This window comes from Fulmarus glacialis, unplaced genomic scaffold (genome assembly GCF_000690835.1).
Source record: "Fulmarus glacialis isolate BGI_N327 unplaced genomic scaffold, ASM69083v1 scaffold4364, whole genome shotgun sequence".
In the NCBI taxonomy this organism is placed as follows: domain Eukaryota; kingdom Metazoa; phylum Chordata; class Aves; order Procellariiformes; family Procellariidae; genus Fulmarus; species Fulmarus glacialis.
In genome coordinates, this window is record NW_009209817.1 from 43,747 (window position 1) to 55,447 (window position 11,701).

An 11,701-nucleotide genomic window follows, 5' to 3' on the forward strand; every position below is an offset into this window, starting at 1 on the left:
TATCTTCAAAGCCTACCTTTGCAGATAGGCATGATATTACCACATTTTACTTTTCACTTAAAAACCCCTTTGTAATCTGTTGTATATCTGCTAGACTATGAGCAGCTGTGTTATGCTTTTGGATATGCCTGTACTCTCAGCTCAGGGCTAAGCAGGAACTTCTTTTCTCAGTGAGTTAAACCTGTTCTTAATTTTGTGACCATTTTGTGACACTGCAGGCCATTACCAACAGTTGATTTAAATGCCACTTGGACAGTAAATTATTTTATTTTTTTTCCCCTAAAAGGTAAAAATGACAGAAGTATGGAGTCAATATAATCAGGTGTTTCTTGGATGTAATTGGGATTATTGACAGCTTTCTGACCCATTGTCAATGACAATGAATGATTCTATATGGAGAAGAAAAAGGCTCTTCTTCTCAGTGTGGGTAGGTTCTGTACAGATGGTTTTCAGCCTTGTGGAGAATACCAGACTAAGACTTAAATTAAGTTCTTGAGCTGTAGTTAGTCCTTCCCTATGCAATCACCTTTGTACAACGGTGGGCATCACCCTTGCTGAAGAGTCATCTGCCTCACTTCGCTCTTGACTTAGAGTCTGTCTCAGTTTATCCTGCTGTGAGGAGGTTTCAGGTGCACTGGGGACGTTCCCGGCATATGCCGTGGCTGAGATAGCACCCTTAAGAAGGTCTCTGGTTAACATTCAGAAGAGGAAATGCAGAAGCATTGCCAGCGTTTGATCATCAGCCGGTGTGCTTATATCCCTCATCTGTCGAAGGACTGCAGGACCACAGGATGCTCTGGGTTTCTCTTCTAACCCCTCAGTTGGTTTTTTTTGTCCCTGGTCATCTTACATTTAGTCTTCATAGTATGTAGGTGGTAAGTGAAGGGTACTCTTACGTTTGCTCCCTGTGTATATAAGAGACTGGGCTTTCTTCTTTCTGGCACTTGCAAAAGAAGCGTTGTCGTCCCCTGTTAAGGAGAGGTAGGAAGCGATACTTTCCCTCAGGCCATAGCTGAGACAAGAATCATCCATTGCTGCCAGGGTACTCTCAGTATCTTCAGTCACCTCCAGCCTTTAAAAGAACAAAATTTTGTTACCGTTTCAGCTACTTGAACTGAGCCTATTAGTATAATACTAATAGTTGTTAAACCAAATGATGTTAATTTTGTTGTATAAAAAATTTCCTGTCTCATAAACCACCAAACAGTTCTGTCACGTAGCGATTTTCGGAAACAATCAGTACGACAGTAGTATCTAAACATTTTTCTGCATCTCAAAAGGAAATAACATCTATATACTTTCTCTCTTTCTTCTTAACCGGTAGGAAAAATGGCCTCGATACTGCACAAAATTTTCTTGCATTTGTAAGCAAATGAATATGCTTTGAGAAGGAAGGGTAGAGGAGGGAAATTTACACTTCAAAAATAAGAGGTGCTTTTGTTTCTGAAGTTGGTTGTTTCACCAGCTTCTGAAACCTGACCTACTTTCTCTAGTTGCAGTCATGATATTAGAAATCTCATGAACCTGGAGTTGGGCTGTGCATTGAGGGAGACACAGCAGGAAAGAATTATGCTGGGATAATGTGTGCGTTGGACTTGTGCTGCTTCACGGATGGCCACCATGTGAACAAGGGTGAGCCATTTCTGACTGTCAGGGCTTTCCTGTAAGCCACTGCATGTTAGTGTGCCATTGGTGGTGGATCTGACTAGGCTTTATGGCCTGGCTCTTATTCCTCCCCCCCTTGGCAGAGAGGACTCATGGGCCCCAAAGGGACTGCGTATGTGGCCTGACTCTTAGCTGGCTAGGAGAAATGACTGAATGTTAACTATACTTTCTTTCAAAGTTAGACCAAGATGATCAGTTAGAGAGCTGAACATCCAGTTTTCATGCGTTAACCTGCTGTCAGCAGCTTTGAAGATTGTCTAATCTTTAAAACTGGTCTCAGGAGAAGGAAACGGCTGTTTCTTCTGTGTTGTAGGTATAAGTATATGCAAGGCTAGAAAAAAACCTTGTTGTTTCTGGCAGCCTGTGTTGTATGTGGTACCTGTGAATATTTCTCCAGTTGAAGTTTTTATTCCGCATCACCACAGGAGGAACTTGATTCATTACGCTGTTGTTGTTAGTGCACTGGGTGAGACAAGGTGTTGTAAGGACACAGCAGAGACCATCAGCAACTTCTGAACAGGGAAATGAATACACGGACAGTTAATCTTTGCTCACTGTTATCTTCACTGTTTTCCTTCCCTGGTGCGTGCTCAGGTAAACAGTTTTGGACACAGTATAGTAGTCAATAAATCGTGTGTTCTCAGTAAGGACACTGTAACACAGGCTTAACTTTTTCTTTTCCTCATACCTTTGCCTTTTAATTTATCACGGGGTATATTTCCCACAGGACAAGTAAGGAACTGAGACACAGAAAGATAAAGTGACTTGCCCAAAGTCTAGAAGGAAGTTTGTGACGGAGGAGGGACTTAAACCCAGGTTTTCTGAGTCCTCAGTGAGTTCTTCTTTTGCCTCCCATCAAACAGAGCATAGAATAGATGCAAGATGCAACCACTCAGACTGGACTGTATGGGCACCTATTCTGCTGTGGAACATAGCTATGGAATGAATCAAGGTTCACATACTACTTTCATCTATGTTTTTTTCTATCCTCTTCTCCTTGCTCCACTAGGAACATTGCTTGTGTTCTTCTGCCCAAGTAGAGAACATCGTGGCTGAATGCTAGTGTTTTACATCTCTGAACCTTATTTCAGGGTGAGATTCTGTATCATCTCATGGTGGGGGAAGGAAGAGAGCTAAATCTCACTATGTCTCCTCTTACGCATATAACTCAAGTAAAAATGTTAATAGTTTTGGGTCCGTGTTCCCCCCTCCCCCAGATTTTAGGCTTCAATTGTTTGCTTCTTTCTAAATGGTGAAAGGTGTCAGCTAACAAAACAAAACAAAACAAACAAACAAAAAAATCCTGTCCAAATTCTCACTCTTCTGTTTATATCATTGGACTTGAAAGTTTCTTTTTGCATGTTTTGAATGTGAATATGGCTTTTCTCCCCAGTTTATCAGAGTACTCTTTGGCCAACACACTTTTTCATTTACCTATGAAATATACAGATATGGTAGTTTTACACTATTAAAATTACAGAGTACCCATTACTAATTAAAGCACAGAACCTATTGTTCTCTTGTAACTTTTATGCAATTAACTTATTGCAATCTTCCCTCCTCATTTTAAAATGTTAGCATTTTAATGCATGGTAATTGCAGCCACTTAACTGTGTAGTTTATCAAATTACCTCTCTGACACAGGTTAAATTGCCATAAATCTGGAAACCTATCATTGAAACAGGTGTCATCCACTGGACTGATATTAGTAAAAATGACAGCTGAATCTAGCTTTGAGCTAACAGCTTGAGCCTCTTGAGATAACTTCTGCTGATAAAATCCAGCCATACTCTTCTAAAGTAATAAGGAAGAAACTAACAACATCTTTGAGAATTTTCTGCTGCAGATAAGGTTGTGTGATGTAGAGGTTCCTAAGAGCAACGTGATTGCAGAACCATGTCAGGTCTTGTATGTCCTGACACTGTCTGTCTGTCTATATGGTAAATAAATGAATGACAGACATGTCCATGCTGGTAAACAACGTGAGCCAGGAGTTGAACTCTGGCCCTGGGCCCCAGAACCATGACTTGCAGAGCCTATATGTCTTTATTTAGCTGAGTTCTTGGGTTGATTTCAGTTGTACTGTTGAGGTTAGCATATTTGTATTTAGGATCAAAAATAAAGTAAAAGATATAAACCAAAAGTTTTTCCATTACTTGTTCTGTGGCGGTAGTTGCAAGTCTCGGACATAGGCAAAACTTCTTGTTCTGGACCCTTGATAAATAGTTTTGCAGTTGCCAGTGGAAAATATGTTCATTCTGCAGTTCTTTTTACCTGAGTAGTGATTCACAAGGTCTTCAAGACACTGAAAGGTTTGCCGTGGAGAGATGTAATACCAGTTATTTGGAAGGCGGAAGATCCTGTAATGTTTCACTTGCCTGTGCCGCACCGACAAGGAATATAACCCTAGAGAAAGAGGAGAGCTAATTACACCAAAGTAGGGCCCTAATTCTGGATGGATAGCAGTGACCACAACCAGAGTATCCGCAAAATGTGGTGCCATGATCCAAAAGGTCCCAGAAAGATCTGAAAAAAACTGAATGGCCATCCTAATTTCTACTTATATAGTATACTTTATATATATACTTAAATATAACAAAGGGAATAAATGGCCCAACATCGGGGCTTGAGATTTTGATTGAATTTAAATTTCTGGTGTGTTTTTCCTTTTTTTTTGCTGGTATGGTGTCCTGGTTTTGGCTGGGAGAGAGTTAAATTTCTTCCTAGTGCTGTGTTTTGGATTTAGTATGAGAAGAATGTTGATAACACACTGATGTTTTTAGTTGTTGATAAGTATCCAGTAGTCAGGGACTTTTCAGCTTCCCATGCTCTGCCAAGTGCTCAAAAGGCGGGAGGGAGCATAGCTGGGACAGCTGGCCCAGCTGGCCAACGGGGTATTCCATATCGTATGACGTCATGCTCAGTATACAAATAAGAGGCGTGGTCTAGAGAGTAGCGATCGCTGTTTTGGGCATTGCTCGGCGGGTGGTGAGCAATTGCATTGTGCATCGCTCATTTTGTATATTCTATTATTATTGTTGTTACAATTATTATTATTATTGTTATTATTATTGTTACTATTTTCCCTTCCTTTTCTGTTCTATTAACGTGTCTTTATCTCAACCCACGAGTTTTCTCACTCTTACCCTTTTGATTCTCTCCCCGTCCCACTATGGGAGGGGAGGGGGAGGGGGCAAAAAAATTTTTTGAAATGGTGTAAAGGAAATTGGCCTTTACAGAAGTCATTTGCCTTCCTCTGAAGAGGGGAACCAGACTCATGTGCTGGTATGCTGATTTAGTCAGCTCCCAATAATGCAGTAGCTGATACCAGATAATGCAGTCTTGGCAGGAGATGACAACTTGGATTTTCCTTTTCTTTGTTTAAAACTATTGTGCAGCGTTTAGTTGGTAAGGACTGAACGTTGCTCCTAAATTTGTTTGAATTTAGTATAGGTATTGTGAAACTAATTGGCCTTGGTATGACAGAGGTCAGAGTAGATGATTTATTATTCCCTTCTAACTGTAGTATCATGATACTAGGATGTGTTCTGGTGCTTCAGAAAAAGGGAAGATATCACGTTGCCCAATGGGAGATGTATTCCCATTGGAGAGAATAAAAGTGTAAAGTGTGTACAGTGCAATTCCCATATAACAGTAAAATTGCTATGAAAGAAAATAAAACTGAAGGCATGCCATTTTTAAAAAGTAAATAAAAGAAGCACCTGTTTATATAGGAAATGCACTTATCAGCCACCCCCGCTAGTTGGTGTGTATTTTATAGCTTCTCCAGGCAATATTTTGTGGACCAAGGCAAAGCTGTGACTTTTCCTCCATTTGAAAAGTCCCACTGCCTAATAAGCTTTGCATGAGATCAAAGTAAATAATAGTGTTTAAACAACTGTGTCTTGTTTGTGCTGATGCCTGTGGAACTTTCCACGGCCATCACTAACCCTCGTTTCCAGCACCACTCGTAACGTAGGTGACTGGTGAAGATTGGCATGCTGCACTGGGTGCCTTTGCCTTCCCATTACATACATTTTCTGGTTTCGGACTGATCCATATGAAGCAGAACAGGGAGTGAATTAAAGAGCTGTAAAACTGTTAATGCCTGAGATCAAGGGGGGGAAAAAAAATCATATTTTCTCACCTTTCCTAGTTTCACTCTCTCTGATCATGAAGGAGCCGACCTTGGTGTTGGGTAGCTGTAGAAGTTCCTCTGCTTTTTCTCTTCCCAGACCTTCAAATAACCAGCTGTGAAGCAGGAAAAAACAAATTCTGAAATTTGGACACCAGTGAAACAGAGAGCAGCATGTGGCTGTGAAAGTGCAGCATTAGCCAGGAAAAGTGACTGCAAAAATAACACTGTGCCTTTCTGTAGTTATTCTCTCAACTATGTCCAGGCATATTTCCCCAGTTTATGGAGAAAATCTTGCTCTCTTTGAGTTCCATTAATTTTTGTGAGACTAAGAGAAGAATGAATAATGTTTGGACTTATTAGGAAAAACAAAATTTTCGAGCTGCCTTGATCTGAATTTTGGGGACATATCCATGTGGTATATTGATGGCATTTCTGTGGCATTAGTTAAATCCCTCTTTTTCATTGAAACCACTTTTGTTAACCCCAAATTGTATTTTATTGTATCGTAAATAAACCCAAAATAAAATACAATTATTCTGCTTATGCTAGGGAACAGTCCAGCCACTTAAGTTAATTGGCTTTGTGGATAAGGGGAAGCGGAATTAGTCCTACTGATTTTCACCATAGCTTGGTGCACTGCTGTATTTTGCCACAGCTAGTCTAACCATGTAACCGAGCTTGCTCAGCTGGTGTAGGAGTTACTGGCACTTTATTTTAAAGTTGTACTTGTGTGTTTGGTCCAGTCTGCTATCAGCAAAATGGTCTTGGGGAAGCTTCAGACAGTATCTTCCATTACCATATCTGTGCCCTGTCTTTGGGAAATCCTCTATTTCAGGAGGATATAAAAGCATATTAAAATTTAAGCATTTGTATAAATTGCAGTGAAGTTCACAGTTCATATGCTTAAAATTAAACAGGTATTAAAACTTTTGCCAGAAAAGTTTTAAGTGTGTGCTTTAATGTTTTTTTCCTGACTGGTGTCTAGGGCAACAAGAAACCTCTGAACCTTCCTTAGCTCTTCCAGTGTGAGAGTTTACATTCTTGAATGACTTATTAGTCTTTCTATTTGTTCTTTTTGGTCTGTTTTTCATGAGCAACTCCAGCTTAAGTTTTACTTTTCGTAAATATTAAAAATTCTTTCTAAATAGGGTGTCTTTATTGATGTCTTAAAATTAGAGCTCAGTCCATGCAACAGAATTATTTTAAATATCTTATATGACATTTGAGGGTTTTTTGACCCTTTCCAGCATTTAAAACTAGGATTTTCTTTTTCATATAATCTAAACTTAGTTGTGGATTTGATGTTCTCAGATTTCAAAGGAATTATTTTAGACTGTCAATAAATAAAATTTCTGTCTGTCTAGTCACTATTGGCATTGTTTTGATTATGACACTGAATAACTAATCAGGGCAGTATACGTAGAAATGTAGTGTTGAAAGGCTATAGGAAATGCATTTACTTACCCATGGTAAACCTTTGCTACGTATTTTCCTGGAATATAGTTTTCTCGACCTGTTGTAAGGGAATGGACTCTCCACCAGCCTCCTTCACTGTGTGAAAGCAAGAGAAGCAATATTTTCAGATGTACTTTCAGAGCTTGTCCTCATTTTAGAAATTAGTTAAGACATACAGATTAGCCTGTAACCTTCTGTCTGTGTTCCTGAATCTACGTATTCAGAAAGAGACACAAGTTTGTTTCATTTACAGTAGTTCCATTTCTAAGCCTACATCAGGATTAAATTTGGACACAGAAATAAGCTACATTTGTTCCATTTAAATTACGTAAGTAATAAAATATTTTTCTGTAGTTAAAAGAAGAAGGGTAAATACTCAGTGGTTAAACCATGTTGTGCTCTGCCTTCCCACAGCTAGACTTGTATTGGTATCCAAGATGTGCAGCTTATGGCTGAGTGTGCTGTGTCTGGACAGCCCCGTAGTTACTCCTGTAACATCAGGGTAGAGATACTCAGCAAATGGACCCTGTCTGCCCGGGAACAGGTTTTCAGTCTAACAGAACCTGGTTCATGGTTTGCTCTTTTCCTTTTCTTCAAGTAGTTGCTGACCAGACTCCAATAAAAAAGACCTCATAGCTGAAACTAGGTGACTAGACATATGTTTTTTTGCTGATATGTCTTAGGTTCTTGCTGTGATACTGAATGCTGGCTTTGGCTTTTGAATCCCTTAGGATGGGCAGGGGAACAAGAATTTTCACAGGGATACTGCGGAGCTTTAGTGATTAGTGCAAGGATGTTGGTGATTGACGGGTTCTCGCCACCTTTTCCTTTAAGACTTTGAGTCCAAATAATAGTGTGTCTTGTGTTTGAATGCTGTTTTTGTGGACATTCATATAAATGCTCCCAAATAATGCCCGGACTGCAGACCAGAGTGTCAGTGTATGTCAAAACAGCTGAGTTGAAAACACTTAGGTTAAACCTTCTGAGTTATAGTTGCTGGGACCATAGTCCAGAATGTATATGCTGAGGGAAAAAGGGAAGTCTCTACTGCTTCAGAGCTGGAAATTTCAGGGCCCCACAAGTTTTGTTTGTGGGTTTTCAGCTGACATGAAATTATCTATAAGAAATTTAGGTTATTTTGGGTTTTTTTTCCCTGCAACTCTCCCAGACAGAACCAAGAATTGCAATAATAAAAAACTTGAGAGACTCAGCATCTCCCTCCAAACTGTAATATTACTAACGCTGAAAAATCCCTATGATGATTAAAAGTCCCAAAGCAACACATCTCTCCTGGGGCGGGAGCCACAGAAATGATGTAGATTAGGGGGATCATTGGAGGACTTCTGTTTTGACTACTGCAGCTAAATGCAGTTGTTCATTTGGTAATGCAATGTCCCTGACAAGTGTGGAGGGTGAGAAACTGTGCCAGTGGTGCTTATCTAATCCTGCCAGCCCAGAGCAGTCACAAATATCTGTGAGGAGTTGTATTTTCTATGGGGGTTCCATATATCATGTTCCTGGCAGGATTGCTTTGGTAGGAGGCTGAAAAGCTGCTGGTATAAAAGCAGTACGTGCTGCCTGCTCATGCTGGCTTCTCCGTGGTGACTCCTCATCACTCGTGCTCTGGTCGTGCCTGCCATGCTGCTCTTCTCTTCCACTGCATTTTGCTGCTTTGAATAACTTGAGAAAAAGATTATACCTAGAGCTTATGTGCAGCAAGAGTCTGCAGGCAAACAGTTCCTATTAACATCAGCACATAACCCAGTAGGGAAGACCAGGTCCTTCATTAGGACACTATGCTTTGCATAGAACATTGGAGTGTCTTGTCTTCTGTGAACAAGCTGATTCAAATCAGGAAGAAGAAAGTTCCCATCAAGGCTTGCTTTGGCCCTTATTTGTTATTAGGAGAAGCTCTTGATCACTGCACAACAGACAAACATGACAAAAACTGCTGCTACAGAAGCCTAGTTCTTTTAGAAGTCGTTCGTCCAGTAGATCATACTATGCAGCACATGTATGCATATGATATGCCACCCGTATAATTCCCATTGATACGGGCATATGTAATTATGTGGTGTTATGAGGGCTCGTAGCTGGTGAAAGCTGGGAGTGAGGTTTTAAGCTGGAATTTCCAAGCTAAAGCAATTGTTGTACCATGTAGTGTATGTTATGCAAACTGCAGCAAGGTTTAAAAAGCTAGAAGTTACCAGAGAAGAATTCCCCTGGTTTAGGGAAGCTCTCCATCAGCAGAAAATTCATCTAGTGGTATTGTCTGAGCCTTGTGACTTCTAGGTTCAGGGAGGCAGGGAAAGCACTTTGTCAGCAGAACATAACTGCAGCCATTCTGGGTCAGACCAAAGGTCCACGTAGCCCCGTGTCTTGCTGCTGACAAAGGCCATTGTAGGTCACGGTGGCCTGGAGAAGACTCTGAGAATTCATCAGTCATCTGTGATACTTCTCTTGAGTACTTCTGTCCTCCAATCCTTTGACCCTCTGACTTCCTCAGGTAGAGAATATTTTTTATGAATTTAGAAATCCTCAGAGGATTTCTCTGCAATGAATCTGCCTGGTCTTCCCCTGAATCTGTCTGTTCCACCAGATGCAAACATTAAATCTTTCATTTCTGTTTAAGAAGTGCAAACAGTGGCTGTGGGACTGAGTAACTTCTAGGAGGTCACTGTGTGCCAATACAAGTTTTGCTTAAAAGAATATCAGGGCTGCTGTCTTCCATTTTTCAGGAAGCGTGCTCACTCTTGTGTGTAGCGATATTTGCACTATGCTTAAGATCAGTTTGAACTAGTGCTCTTAAGCCTACTTCCTTCTGGAGCTCATAAATTTTTGAGTGGAACCAGCTGGGAAATCTTTGACCTTTTTTTTTTTTCCCATTAAGAAAATTCAGACTCAATTAAAAAATTTAAGAAGAAAAAAAGCTATATTTTATTTTTGTTAGAGTTGCCTTAAATCTAGGGTGAAATTCTAAGACCTAATCATAAAGGAGTTGTTAGATAAAAAGGGTGAGAGAGAAAATGAGAGGCACACTTGACATAAAGAAATTCAGAATATTTTTCCTTTTCTATGTGATTCAAACTATTTTTGCTCTTACTCTGTTTTCCACTAACATGGGGGATACTTTCTCAAAATCATTTTTCAAAGCCGAATTCTATTCTGAATTCTATTCTGAGTCCTACTTTAGAATAGAGTCTGAATCCAGCTTCAGAAACCATGTCAGAGGAATCCAAGGATAAAAGAACAATGTGAAATCCCAAATCCTTAAACTATACGGAAATTTACAGCATGGCTAAGCATCCTTCCTTGCAAAGTCTGAATTCCCAAATGTGAAATCCCAAATCCTTAAACTATACGGAAATTTACAGCATGGCTAAGCATCCTTCCTTGCAAAGTCTGAATTCAGTTCATTTTGCTGAACTGCATCCAGTTTGGGCCAGGTCCATAAAACAGAGCTTTGCACCAATTGTAACAAAACCTAATTTAGAAAAAGCAGATCAACTTACTCTGATAGCACACGTAGTTTTTCCCCTACGTGAAATATAGGTTGGCTTATGTCTGCTGAAGGGTAGTCATAGAGAACAGCAAGGAAATCACTCTCCTGACCTGTTAAAGAAGAAAGAAAGTGTCACTTAAAACCAAGATAAAGTTCTGAAGCAGAAATGGATTTTTCATTATGTATCTTATATTTTACATAGTAGGTCAAATGGGGGAAAAAATCTCACTCTGAAATGTCACTTGGTAAACATAAAGAGCTAAAGATGAGCTTATAACTTTATAAGAAGAAAGTGAAGATATTAGAAGTGAAAAAAAGTCATTTGATTAATTGTAAGCAACTAAATTTAGACCACTTTTTCTAGTAATTACCATATTTAAAGGACATATTCAGTTTGAAACTAGCAAAATTAGTAAGTATTTATAGTATTAGGAAGTAACCCAGTTTGATAAATGCCTCCAATTTTGAGACAAGTTGATGCATTACATTTAAGGAAAGGAAGATGCGTGTTGAATTGTTCCATCATTTAACACCACTGATACTTTTCAAAGGTATGAAATTGGTTTAGATAAAGGGCAATGAGAGTGTGGCCATTATTGCCCATTTCCCATCACTCTTTAAAATTAGCTTGATGAACAGCCAGAGCGCTTTGTTCTCCCCCTTGTGTGGAAACTGGACTAGAGGTAGCACATGATGCCCTTATGTTCAATTAAAGAAGAGAGGCAACAAGGGTGTTTATAATTAAATCATTTTACAACTGCAATTTGCAGAACTGAGGTCAGCAAAGAGATAAGAAGAGCTTTTACACCAGTAGGGATGACTCTGGGCCTTGCAGCACTATGTAGGACAGGTGCTGAGTCTCCTGGGTTTCTGAAGGATGGAGGAGGCACTTTGCACAAGACTGAGACTATCAAACATTCAAGAGCTCCTCATCCAGCAGG

The 11,701-nt window shown here is 39.7% G+C and overlaps 2 protein-coding genes across 2 annotated transcripts in view; one reads left to right on the plus strand and one right to left on the minus strand.

The window, feature by feature from the left end:
* Nucleotides 1–11,701, plus strand: part of LOC104076177 (thyroglobulin-like) — a gene marked incomplete at its 5' end in the record, with an annotated part of 103,803 nt that overhangs the window by 41,750 nt on the left and 50,352 nt on the right. The gene's annotated exons all lie outside the window — the stretch shown is intronic.
* The window catches only part of SLA (Src-like-adaptor), a 21,646-nt gene continuing 10,774 nt past the window's right edge, over nt 830–11,701 (minus strand). Inside the window, exons 3-8 of the mRNA XM_009576946.1 lie at nt 10,771–10,870; nt 7,268–7,354; nt 5,813–5,916; nt 3,940–4,071; nt 2,045–2,177; nt 830–1,072 (exon numbers count right to left, since the gene is read on the minus strand). Coding sequence (XP_009575241.1) covers nt 853–1,072; nt 2,045–2,177; nt 3,940–4,071; nt 5,813–5,916; nt 7,268–7,354; nt 10,771–10,870 — 776 coding nt within the window. The 3' untranslated portion in view covers nt 830–852. The remainder of the gene's footprint in view (nt 1,073–2,044; nt 2,178–3,939; nt 4,072–5,812; nt 5,917–7,267; nt 7,355–10,770; nt 10,871–11,701) is intronic.